Source organism: Meriones unguiculatus, chromosome 6 (genome assembly GCF_030254825.1).
Source record: "Meriones unguiculatus strain TT.TT164.6M chromosome 6, Bangor_MerUng_6.1, whole genome shotgun sequence".
NCBI classification, from domain to species: domain Eukaryota; kingdom Metazoa; phylum Chordata; class Mammalia; order Rodentia; family Muridae; genus Meriones; species Meriones unguiculatus.
The window spans coordinates 112,379,906-112,392,309 of record NC_083354.1 but is presented as its reverse complement, the minus strand read 5'-3'; the positions used below and the strand labels follow the sequence as shown (position 1 = coordinate 112,392,309).

The 12,404-nt window shown below is 40.3% G+C and overlaps 1 protein-coding gene across 2 annotated transcripts in view; it reads left to right on the top strand.

The window, feature by feature from the left end:
- Positions 1 to 12,404, top strand: part of Prex2 (phosphatidylinositol-3,4,5-trisphosphate dependent Rac exchange factor 2) — a 276,972-nt gene that overhangs the window by 165,105 nt on the left and 99,463 nt on the right. For both annotated transcript variants that reach the window (XM_060385865.1, XM_021653961.2), the window contains 6 exons: positions 1,763 to 1,942; positions 3,966 to 4,060; positions 4,695 to 4,777; positions 5,391 to 5,481; positions 5,813 to 5,941; positions 9,769 to 9,810. In XM_060385865.1, the coding sequence (XP_060241848.1) occupies positions 1,763 to 1,942; positions 3,966 to 4,060; positions 4,695 to 4,777; positions 5,391 to 5,481; positions 5,813 to 5,941; positions 9,769 to 9,810 (620 nt within the window). The remainder of the gene's footprint in view (positions 1 to 1,762; positions 1,943 to 3,965; positions 4,061 to 4,694; positions 4,778 to 5,390; positions 5,482 to 5,812; positions 5,942 to 9,768; positions 9,811 to 12,404) is intronic.

The following is a 12,404-nucleotide window of genomic DNA, read 5'->3' as shown; positions in this document are numbered from 1 at the left end:
GATCCTACTGAAGTCTGTCTCAGTTAAAGAATGTTTTCATTGGGGCTACTTATGGGGGTGTATGCATCGCTTAAGGAGCACAGTGACTGACTCATGGCTGCATTATTGAAAGGCTTGTCCTGCATGGGGTGATGACTCACAAAAGCCGCATCCTTCGAGCTCCCCAAACAGCTTGAAAACTGCTCCACTGAAGAGCCTCCTCTCTCCCCAGCCATCTGCTGGTTTTAGAGCCTTCACTGAGGCCTTGCAAATTGTTAGCTTTCATGACCTTCCTGAACCTAGTAAATTTCCTTAACCTGCTGAGTCTTATGAGCCTTCCAGTCCCTCCAGAAGAGACTGTTTCAATGTAGAGGAAATGGCTACACTGTAGCACTGTACTATGCTAGTAATACTAATGGCCAAAAAAAAAAAAAAAAAACAGTAACAAGTGTTCTCCACTAGAATGTTATTTCTCATATTATTTCCAATGCTGCTGCAGGAACTAGTTACTCCCTTTCTTAAAAAAAAAAAATTATTTATTCACTTTATATCCCTATCCTAGCCCCCTCCCTCCTCTCTTCCTAGTCCCACCCTCCCTCCTTCTTCCTCCTATCATCTCTCCCCTACTCTTCAGAAAAGGGGAGCCCCCCAACCCACCTGAGAACATGAAGTTGTGTCAGGACTGAGTGCATCCTCTTCCCCTGTGGCCTGGAGAGGCAGCCCTGGCAGGAGGAAGTGATTGAAAAGCCAGCAACAGTGTCCATGTCAGAGACAGCCCCGCCCCTGCTCCCCTTACTAGAGAATCCACATAAAGACTGAACTGCCAATTGGCTACATCTGTAGGGCCAGTCCATGCGTGGTCCTTGGTTGGTGCTTCAGTCTCCACAGGCCTCCCTGGGCCCTGGTTAGTTGGCTTTGTTGTTCTCTATGGAATTCCTATTCTCTCCCTTCTACTCTTTCCCCTTCCCCTGGCAGGTTTCGCTGTGCTCCAAACCAGTGTTTGGCTGTTGAGTCTCAGCATCTGTATCTGTCTGCTGCTGGGTGGAGCCTCTCAGAGGACAGCTATGCTAGGCTCCCAACTGCAAGCATAGCAGAGTATCATTTATAGTATCAGGGGTTGGCACCCTCCTGTGGGGTGGGTCTCCGGTTGGCTAGACATTGGTTGGGCATTTTCTCAGTCTCTACTCTGTTTTTATCCCTGCACATCCTTTAAGTGGGGTAAATTTGGGGTCAAAGTTTTTGTGGCTGGGTTGGTGTTTTCCTCTCCCCACTAGGAGTCCTGTCTAGTTAGAGGGTGGTCTCATCAGTCTTCATGACCCCTGCTACTAGGAGTGACCTCCATATCCTCCCAAGAGCCCTACCCTGTAGGTGGGTCTCAGCTTGTCACAGAGATGCCCCAACCCATGGTTTCTCTTCTCTCAGCAGGCCCTCTGTCCTCCTGCTCCTGCTTTCCCCAGGTCTGATCTCCACCCCATTTCTCTCTGTGCTTCCATCATCTAACTGCCAAAGAGAACCACCATCAGTTGTAGCAACAAAGCTCAGCTGGCTGCGCCAGGATTTGAATGCAGCCTTCTGGGCTGAGTGTGTGCTGCTGTGTTTCTTCTAAGCACTGAACAGTAAATCCAAACGTGCTTTTCATGCAGATAGTATTTATTTGACAAGAAACACAGACGCTTTCTGGAAATATTTGTAAGCTATCACATTTAACAAATAAAAGAGTTATCTGTTTTAGCTAGTTTCAAAATATGCACTTATGTTCTAAAAAAAAAATGTCACATTGCAGCCTTCTGTCATCAATAACATATTCTCCCAAACTGGAGCGCAAGACAGCAGAGTGTGTGACAGCAACAGACAGCGACAATGAGAAGGGAGAGAGAAATAGCAAACGTGTCTGTTTCAATGTAGCAGGAGATGAGCAAGAAGATTCGGGTCACGACACAGTCAGCAACAGAGACTCTTACAGGTAAGCCATTTCATCAGCAAACTCAAGTGAGAGTTTATATTTTCCTCAAGAGTCTTGTGTTTTTGTAGTAGTTATCCAGGACTGATAGAATAAAGTCCCACCCACTGGCTGGCTTGAACAACAGGGTAAGTCAGATAGCTCTGGAACCCGAAGTCTGACCAAGATGCTGACTGTGTTGGTTCCTTCTGAGGGCTGTGAAGACATCAGTCCTTCACATGTAAATTGTCACCTTCCCTCTGTGTCTCCTCATGTGACCTCCCATTATAGATCTCCTTCTTATAGGACAACAGCCATATTGGATCAAGAACCCATTCTGATGACCTTACAATGACGGTTGCCTTAAATGTGGTCCCATTTTGAGGTACCTAGTATTAGATTCCAACTTCAGCCTTTGAGGTTAACACAGTTCGCCCAGCACCTGTTCCTGCTCAAGGCTCTCGTGATGAATTCCAGCACCGAAAGTGCTTTTCTCTCCGAACCCTTCCCTCCATGCTTCTCACTGAGCGCTTTCACAACTAGCCACATACACTGTGTGCGCGGTCTCAGCATCTCTGCTTTCATTTATATCAGTCGAAGGAAAAATGTTCTCTCAAAACTTATGTAAATATTAATTATATCAAAATTATTCCCATCAGGTAACTAGCGGTCTTTTAAAGTATAGTTTTAGTAGAAGAATTTAAAATAATATGCGACAACAACCAGGGGAGGCAGATTTCTGGTAGCAGCTCCATTCAATAACCGAGAAAGCAGAGGTCCATGGAGTTAGGATAGATAATTCGCCTTTGCAACCATGGTCTTGCTCCATAGTTTCTTGCATAACCAGTCTGCCATCCTAACTTTTATTTTTCCAAAGAGGATTTTTAACGACTACATCAAGGTTAATTATTCCTGGAGATTTAATAATGGATCGAACACCTTTGCTCTTTCATTCACTTCTAGCCTCTGATTGTATCAGCGTGCTCCATACTAGGAATCTGTGGTTTCTCTTCAGTGGGAAATTACATTTCTAAAAATACGTTCTACCTCACATCCTAGTTATCAGATAATTAAAATTATCCACTCAGTCTCTCTTTAGACTATGACAGAAATTTTAACTGTAAATTTAAAATCAAGTCCCTTTTCCTTACTCTAATAGGTTAAAAAAATAAAATAATATTTCTTGCACTCTTTCTAAATTCTGAATTATTCTCATATTCAATTGCACTGAAGAGTTCTTTCTGTAGACAGTTTTCATTTTTTTAGAGATTTTTGTTTATTTATTATGTATACAGTGTTTTGCTTATTACATGTACACCTGCACTCCAGAAGAGGGCATCGGATCTCACCATAGATGGTTGTGAACCACCATGTGGTCGCTGGGAATTGAACTCAGGACCTTTGGTATAGAACAGCCAGTCCTCTTAACCTCTGAGCTATCTCTCCAGCCCCAACAGTTTTCATTTTTAGTCCTTTCTGGTGCTGTGTTGTCCATGCAGAGAGATGAGGTTGCTGTGTGGGGAGCTCCAGGTGTCCCCAGTAAGTTATTATTTAAACTACCAGAAAGGATTGAAAGAGAAAAGTCAAGAACCAGGCTTTGTCTGCTAGAAACTTGTCTAACCACTGTTATTAAATAGATAGTGAAGAATCTTATGTGGGCTGACAGCTGGTTTAATAACCAGATATTTTCAAAAATTCACTTAGGAATCAGTTATATGACAGGAACATTTGGAATGTTTGGATTTAAAGGAGTGCTTTTAAAAACTGAGATAAGCTGAGTTGGGCAGGCTTCTCTTTCGCGCAGCGTTATATGGAATACGCTGGTAAATGTAGCTATGGCAGTTAGAAATAGCAAGAGGACACGGGCATGCTTTTTACTGTGATTTTAGTTAGCATACGAAGCAATGCTGCCTTCCGTTATGGCATGCTCTTCTACATCCCTGTTCTCTTCTCATCTTTGGCCTTCACAACTCTTTCTTGCCATCCCACTGGACTACAAACCCGGGCAAGCATAGTCTTAAAGCAACATGCGACTCTTTTTTTGCAGCGACTGCAACAGCAACAGGAATTCCATTGCCTCCTTCACGAGTATCTGTAGCAGCCAGTGCAGTTCCTACTTCCACAGTGATGAGATGGACTCAGGTGCGTGTGGTAGACGGCTGGGCTCTTCAATTGTTAGTAACCTCACAGATGCCTGTAAGAGGGGGATTGAGTTCTTTGACTCGCATGCATTTTCAGTTTTCTTAGTCATTCTCTGTGGCCACCCCCATTGCACTGTGACTGATAAAGCTAGTTCACAAATACCAGTTATAAGAAAGGTGTATTTCAAAGTGTTATTCTGTACAGGTTCTGGTCTTCCTGTTCATTGTGAAGGGCTCTAGGTACATTGGAAATAAGTTTTGGCAAAAGCATTGGACATGATGAATGGTTGGATGGAGGTGTGAAGGTGTTTCAGCCTGAAGATGTTTTCTTAGAAGGTACAGACACTTGAGAGGACCTTATATTTAGTTAACAGGGAGAGCGTTGTTACACACACACACACACACACACACACACACGGCTTTATGCTTTATTCTTCTTGCAAGGGGCATTGGTTTAGGTTATTTCAGGAACATGAGCTGACTGACTTTTCTGTTCCATGAGACCTAATACAATTTCTTTTCTGATGTTGGATAAGAGCTCATTTTGAAGTGCTTGTATTTTATCACACATGAGAATATTTCAACAGGTTAAAAATGAGATGATGGTTTTAGCTTCTTTTTTTTTTTTCATATAGGCGATGAGCTTCCTGTCAGTGTCCGAATATCTCGTGATAAACAGGATAAGATACACACTTGTCTGGAGCAGCTTTTCAGCCAGGTGTGATGGGGAAGTTTTGGGTCTTTTTTCCAAGTTAAAGGTCAGAGATCTTTGGGAAGAGCCTGGAAGGAGAATAGAAGTGTCTCTGTCTCTCAGCCTCCTTTGATTTAAAAGAGGCATTCCTACAGCAGCTAACCAAAAGGATACTTGTGTATACCAAGTATTCTAGAAAACTATATGGCACACTGAAACGAACTACACATACAGGAGATGCCCTCGTGATGATTTGTGGGATAGCTGAATGTTTCCAGCACCTTGCTTTGTATCATTTCTAGTTTCGAAAGCTGCCCGATTTTCTGGACTTCCATGTTAGGACTTTGCTTTTGACAAATATTCTATAGTTAAAATTAAAATCTATAGTATTGAAAGTTTAGCACTTTGAAAGTATTTTTGTGTTTTTTTTAATCAATTGGAAATGTTTAAGAGAAAAGAGTTGATGATAATATGTTGCTTAAAGACTTCACTAGCATTGTGGGTTTTCAGAAGCATTTATTTAAGAAAGTTTATAAGAGATGCTCGCACATGTATATCATATATATATTTATATACTCATATATGTATATACATTATGTATTATGGCTGCATGTAACACTCAGAAATCTACTTTTGATAGATGGATTCAATAACCAACCTCTTGAAAGGGCAAGCTGTTGTAAGGGCGTTTGAACAAACCAAGTATTTCACACCAGGCCGAGGATTGCAAGGTATGTTTGAAATAATATTAGATGTAAGCACATCTAATAATAAGCACACTCTAATAGGCAACCTAGTTAAAAAGCAAAAATATGACATTAGATTAAAAAAAAATGTTTCTGCTCCGTAATTCGCTTCTGTTTGGATTGTTTTTGAAAATATTAAAAATTACCATCTATCTTTTATAATCTCTTTATGCTTCTTTGAATGTTTAAAAGAGTTAATACCTCTGGTGGCAAAACCATGAATTAAAGACAGGAAAGACTTAAGTAGCTTCTGCTACTTTAGATAAAGTCTATCTGCTCGCTTGACACTTACGAGAGATTTTTCGTCTTTGATTAGAATTCCAACAGGAAATGGAGGCCAAGCTCAGCTGCCCCAGGAGGTTGAGGCTTCACCTCAAGCAGGATCCTTGGAACCTTCCCAGTGGCGTCCGGGCCCTCGCACAGAGCATCCGAAAATGTGTTGAAGGTCAGTAGGAAAAACGAAGAATATTGTCCGATGTCAGGAATAATCACTTAAAAAGCCAGTAAAGCCCAAGTCTTGGAATGCCCCATGGGCTTCTGCAGTGATTCCCATCCTGAGGCAAATAAAAGGGGTAAAGTGGGTGAGGCAGGAGGAGCTGGAGAAGGATTGAGCCGAAGGACACTGCAGAGTGTATCATGAAGAGCATTCTGAGTGAAGAGAACAGGCCTTGTACATGGGCAGATGAAACACTGGGCACTCAGTGATTTGGAATTTGAAATAATAAGAGAAAAATAATAAGGAACTAATCAAAAGTACCTGAAGCTTAATCTTCCTAGAAGGCCTGCAATGTCTACTGTAGATCTGAGTGGGTTGCATCACCAGTTTTTTAAAGTTTTGGTCTTGCCTGATGGCCACTGGCTGCCCTGCCATTATTTGCACGACCTTCTGAAGTTGTCACAGCCTCCAATTCTGGAGATGGTTTTGATCATCACGGCTTCAAGTGTGCTGCTGGCACCTTGTGGGTAGAGACCAGGGAAGTGGCGGAGCCTGCTACCATACACAAGGCCATCTGTCACAACAGGGGATCATCTACCCCCAAATAGTGACAGCGCTTAATTTGAGAAATGTGTACAGCAAACTTTGTGCCACACTTATGGTTTTATTTCTTAGCCATTTGTTTGTCACTTAGCTATGAAAAAATTGTATTCAGCAAGATTCTAGCATACTTCCAATGAGCCCAGTTTTAGGGTAAATTAGAAAAAGCTTTCTATTTTGCAATCAGAAGACCAGCTTTTCCTGTCTGGTAGAGTCTGTGCACATAAGTCTCCTACATAGAAAGACACTCAAATATAGCAGGTTTGAGCATTGAGTCGAGTAGAGAGGGCATTTGGAGGGATGTGGATGAAGCAGGCCCTCAGGTAAATAACAGAGATTCTATTCAATCATAAAATGTTTTATTATTTGCAACTGGATTTCTTGGCTATATTTTAATTTTATGGCTTAATACTGTGGTGTTCTGGGACACTTATAATGTTCCAGTTGATGAAAATTCTGAATCAAAACTGCTGCAAGTAATGAATATTAAAAAAAATAAGTGGGTTTTAAAGACACTAGTGAATTGAAGCACATGCTTTATAGAGGGGCAGACATATTTTCTCAAACTAGTTAGTCCCCAGTTGCATAACGCTCCCAGAAGCTATAAATTCATAGTTGATCTTGCCATCTTTTGATGTTTTGACGATGATAAAAACAGATTTAATTGTATTTGTTTTTCAAGTAAGCACAGTATTGATTAGACATGAACATACTTCTGAAACTTTGTTTTGTTACTTTTTTAAAATAATTTCAGTTTTCACATGTACATTTCTAAGGTAGAGAAAAAGCTTAATAAAGAAAACACTTTCAAACCTTACATTATTATCTCAAGTTGAGTTTTTGTACTCTGTTCCTCAAGGCACATTTTACAGGGATGAATTTATCATTTGTTTATTCATCTGATTGATTCATTCATTGATTGACTGATGTCCTGGATGCTGCTACCACCTTCATCATGAGATCCTAGTAGCTGGTTTAGTCTGTCTGTCTGTCCTGAGACTCTTAGAGTGAGTGGTGTGGCAGGGGCCTTTTGCAAGCTTTATGTTCTGTCTGTTTGAAATCCAGTTACTCTGGGTAAAACTCAGATTGTCTCTGTGTTAAATGGGTCTTTAAAAGAACAATTAATTTTCATCCACTGCTTCAGCTGCCGGCTGTCCCAGGGACAGGGTGAGCTGACATTATCTTTAAGTCAGTTGTTGTAATGTGGACCGTCTTTAGGTAACCTCTCCAGTCCTTTACCACTTTCTTCCACTTGGTTTAGTGTCATTTTCATCTGACTTTTCAAACTGTGGTGAATGATGTCAGAGATGTAGCTCCATGGATACTAATAGGTAAAAATTTAACTTATTGATACTTGGCTAGAAATTTGTGTTTTACATATGTCAACAGAGTGATTCCAGTTCTTATATGTCCAGGTCTCTGACTTAAAATTTAAACCACGTACAGTATCAAAATACCAGCTTCTATGTCCTTTATATAAGAAGGGTTGCTACAGTGACATTCCTTGCTTAGATGACTATTTACCTATCTCTATATAGTCCACTGAAATGAGTGGGAGAGAGAAGATAGTAGACAATAGCCATCTCAATAGGGGACTGATTGATTAAGATGTCAGACAAAAAAGGTAATGACTTGTCTCCTGCTTAATCTTTCAGCTAAGCAAAGTGTCATGTTGCCAGCTAAATTGAAGTATATTTACTTAAGATTATGCTCAAGTTGTGTTACATGACCATTCCTAGGCAGATATAAAGAAGTGCCCCGTTACCCCAGATAGGGCAATGGCAGACCAAAGATTCCATCCAGGTCCAGCTTGGTGAGCCAGTGAGTTTATTGCAGCTATGTCCAGGAGCATGGGCTCACTCGCAGCTATGGGCAACCCAGCCTGTGTGACAGATGGCTGCACCACCGTGAGCATTCCTGCACAACTTGCAGTCAGCCATGTCGCTGAAGAGCCCCTCTCCTCTGCAGCTGTGTACTGCCGAGGAAGTACCAGTGGGAAGGCCTCTGGGAGTCTTCTAATGTTCCCGAGTTTTCTGAATCTGCTTGTGAGTCGTTCTTCTACCCTAGACTCTTGCAGTGATTTTCTCTTAGCTGAATTTAAACTCCTCAGCCTAATGATATGTTATTTTTTACTTCAATTTCATAATTGTCGCTCCAGTTCTGGTGTCTAATGGCATGGCGACAATCTCTCCGTGCTAAATGATTGGATTAATTGTTGCTCATGTTCTGATGTATCTCTTTTCTGGCACCATTCCCACGTATGCTCCTTCTCGCTGGTGGTCTACACCCAAGTTTCTATGAAGTATTTTCTTGTTGTAGAGTCTGTATCTTCTTCAGCCAGCTCTCAGTTAAAGGAGTAGCATTTTTTTTTTTGTATATACAGCATTAAAAAAACTTTCAAAGACCTTGAGTATAGTTGCTGTTTATTTTTCCTATACAAGCCATTATACAGATAAAGTAGATATCATGTATGAATGAGCTGAGACTGACAGTAATTATTAGATTTTTAAAGCCACGAAGATAGAGTATAGCAAACCGGTTTTCAGTTCAATGTGCTTTCTTGTCTCTGATATGCTTTTGTTTTGTCAGTCTTGTCTGTAAATGTTCAGTGTGCCTTGAAGTATTGTCTAAAATCCTGATCAGTTAACCCACCTGCTCTCTCTGACACTTAAGACAGGGTGCTTTGTAACATTTTTTCCATCCATAATCTTGGTTATATAGGAGGAACTCCATACTTTTAAAAATTTACCTAATACCAGTGCATAATTTACTATCGATTGCAGATGAACACATGATAATTAAGAAATTAATATGTGCTTGGCAAGTATTTGTGATTATTCCTGTGTGGGATGGAATAGCAAAGTATATTAATGTATATACATGCACTTTTATTCTCTAAAATTTGTAGTCATAGTAGCAAGCATTATTTTCATGGCTTAACAATACAACTTATATATGTTACGGAATAGCATACAGGCTGAAGTAGATAAGGATTACCTAGAATTTGGCAAGATTGAAACGATATTCTATTACTTGTGTAATTTGGAGCTAAAATATGTTTTGGCATTTTGAACAGTTGATTACATTTATCTGTGTAGATGGGCAGCAGCAGAATGTCAAGTAAATAGCATTTTGATTACTTAATATAATAAGACCATAATACATTTTGCTACCATGTTGCAGTGTGTTGCAGGAACGGAGTGGACAATTAACGCATGTCTGTTCTTTCTCTGCAGAGGTGAAGTGTCGGATCCTGCTGGCCCTCCTTGAATACTCAGGTAATGCTTTGTCCTAGTTTTACAATCAGAAGCATTGTGGCCCAGGATTATAACAGTCTTAAAATAGGAAATCAATTCCTTCTGCCACTCTACGTGATACATGGGCTTCTGATACCTGCCTTCCCCAAAGTGCTGGAAAGACTTTTTTTTTTTAAATGTATTTAAGTGCTTTAATAAGAGCATAAAAGCACATGCTCGATTTTGATCATCAGTACATATGAAAATGCATATAAACACATATTAAAACAATCTCATTAATAAGAGAAAGAGAAAGCTGGACATGAGAGCACAGGCAGACAGTCCCATCCCTCAGGAAGCCAATGAAGGGGTGCAAGGCCATCCTGGGATATACAGCAATACCTTCCCTCAACAAAACAAGGAAAAAGGGTATAGGCTGTGGAAAAAGTGATTGTTATGAATATGCAAATATGGGATTCATCATGAAACCATCTAATTGTTGTTCATGGCCAAGGATTTATATGAACATTTCCACATCTTACATTAATATTCTTATACCATGCGTTTAGTAGGAGCTCAGCATAATTAGCAGTGATACCAAAGGACAATTAAACATTTGATCTGAGTTTAAATTACAGGTGGTACGTCACTAGCTTCCTTAAATAAAGCAGGTACCATTTATTTTTATTGTCAACAAATAGCTAAAGTAGTAGCTGTCACAAGTGTCCATCAAATTATGTGTTGCAAGAAATAATTGATAGTCTGAGAATGTAGCTCCATTCGTAGAGTGCTGTCCTTACAATCAGGAAGCCATTGTTTGTGTCCACAGCATGGCACGATGGCACACCTCCTAAAGCTAGCACTCAGGAAGTGGGTATTGTGGAAGCACGCATGAGCTCAGCATTACTGCTACAGTGATACCAAGTAGCTGGTTCCAGGGAAAGAGTGGAGACAGCTCCTCTCCTGGATTGCGATTGGTTTGTTTTTGTTGCTGTTGTTTTGGGGGTTTTGTTGTTGTTGTTGTTGTTTTGTTTGTTCAAGATTTAAGCGCAACTCAGTTGCCATGGCTAGCCTTAAATTCCTTTGTTGAAATGATCCTCCAGTCTCAACCGTTCGAATATCTGGGAAATGCTGCCACACCAGTCTTGGGATTTTCATTTTGATGGTAGGACTCTCAAAATTATATTGCAAGCACATGGCTACAAGTAGGGTGTAGGACAGTTTTAGAGCCTGCCATATTTGCAAAGTTTTGGTGACAAATGAGTTGAGTCAACAAAAAAAGAGCTTTCTGTTTGTTGGGTGGCGGGTTTGCACCTTGTTTCTTGATTAATCACAATAATTTCAAAAAATTTACATTTTTAAAAACTTTTCTAAAAACATTTCACAGGTTCCTTTTTGCAAATTTTATTGGGGACAACTATTATTGTTTATATCGTTTTGGGAGAATAATAGCAACTAGTAGACTGTGTTTATTAAACTCAAATCTTGACTGTCATGAGAGTTCACCAAAATAATCCCCAGTGAGTTAATTTAAGAAATAGCAAAGGCAGTTGTGAATTTCTTTTTTTTTTTTTTAGGAATTTGATACATAACCCTACATCATCTCCACCTTTCCATCTTCCGACTCCTGTGTGTATCCCCTCCCAAATTCCTGATCTTCTCTTGAATTATTATTATTGTAGGCATACACATATGTAGACACACACAGGCATACACACACACACACACACACACACACACACACACACACACACACACACATATATATATATATGCACACCTGTATATGTAATATACTGAGTCCATTTAGATTTGCCTGTATTTACGTGTCCAGGGCTGACCACTTAGGATTGGACAGCCTGTGTGGGAGTGCTCTTCTATGGAGGAGGTGGCTTCTCCCTCTACAGGAAGCCTTTGACCAGCTGCAGCCTCACTCCCATTCCTGTTCTGTGAAGTCTTGTCTTCGTGTCTGTGCTTGTCTTTCTTTCCCCCGGGCTGTCTCCGTGTCAGTATATTCTCCATCAACATTTCTATGTATCCCCACTATCCCCTTCGGAGTTGTTCTCTGAGCAGTAAATTAAGGCGCTTAGACTGGTAAATAGGTAAGATTACACAGAGTATTGAAATTTTTTAGATGCTTATAGAAGATAGATATAGTAGACACTTAAGTATTGAAAGAAGATTGAAGCTTTTTTTACAGGGAACAAAGAACATTTTCCTCAAATATATCCCCACTACAAGAAAAATTGTACTCCACAAAAATAATTAGCAAGCTGCCACACAACCCATTCTCTTGCTAGAAGCTTGGTACAGCTGTTAAGATGCTTGCTAGAGTTCTTCTTTTTTATTTTATTTTTTTTATAAGACTAGGAAGTGAGAAGAGCTTTGGTATGGAAGGACACTGGGGAATTTTGAATGACTACTTAGTTTAAAGGAAAAGAGTACGTTTTTGTTGGCACAAAAAAGATTCTGCTTCATTTCTTTATCGTTCTGTTCTTTCTCTGCTCAGGAACTTGACCAGGTACCCATTCGGTGCCACGCACTGCTGCACTGCTAGATGCCAAGAACAGAGTAGTTGCCACAATAAACCCATTCTGCTGCATTTTGTTAATACGTGCATGGCACTCAAAATTCTA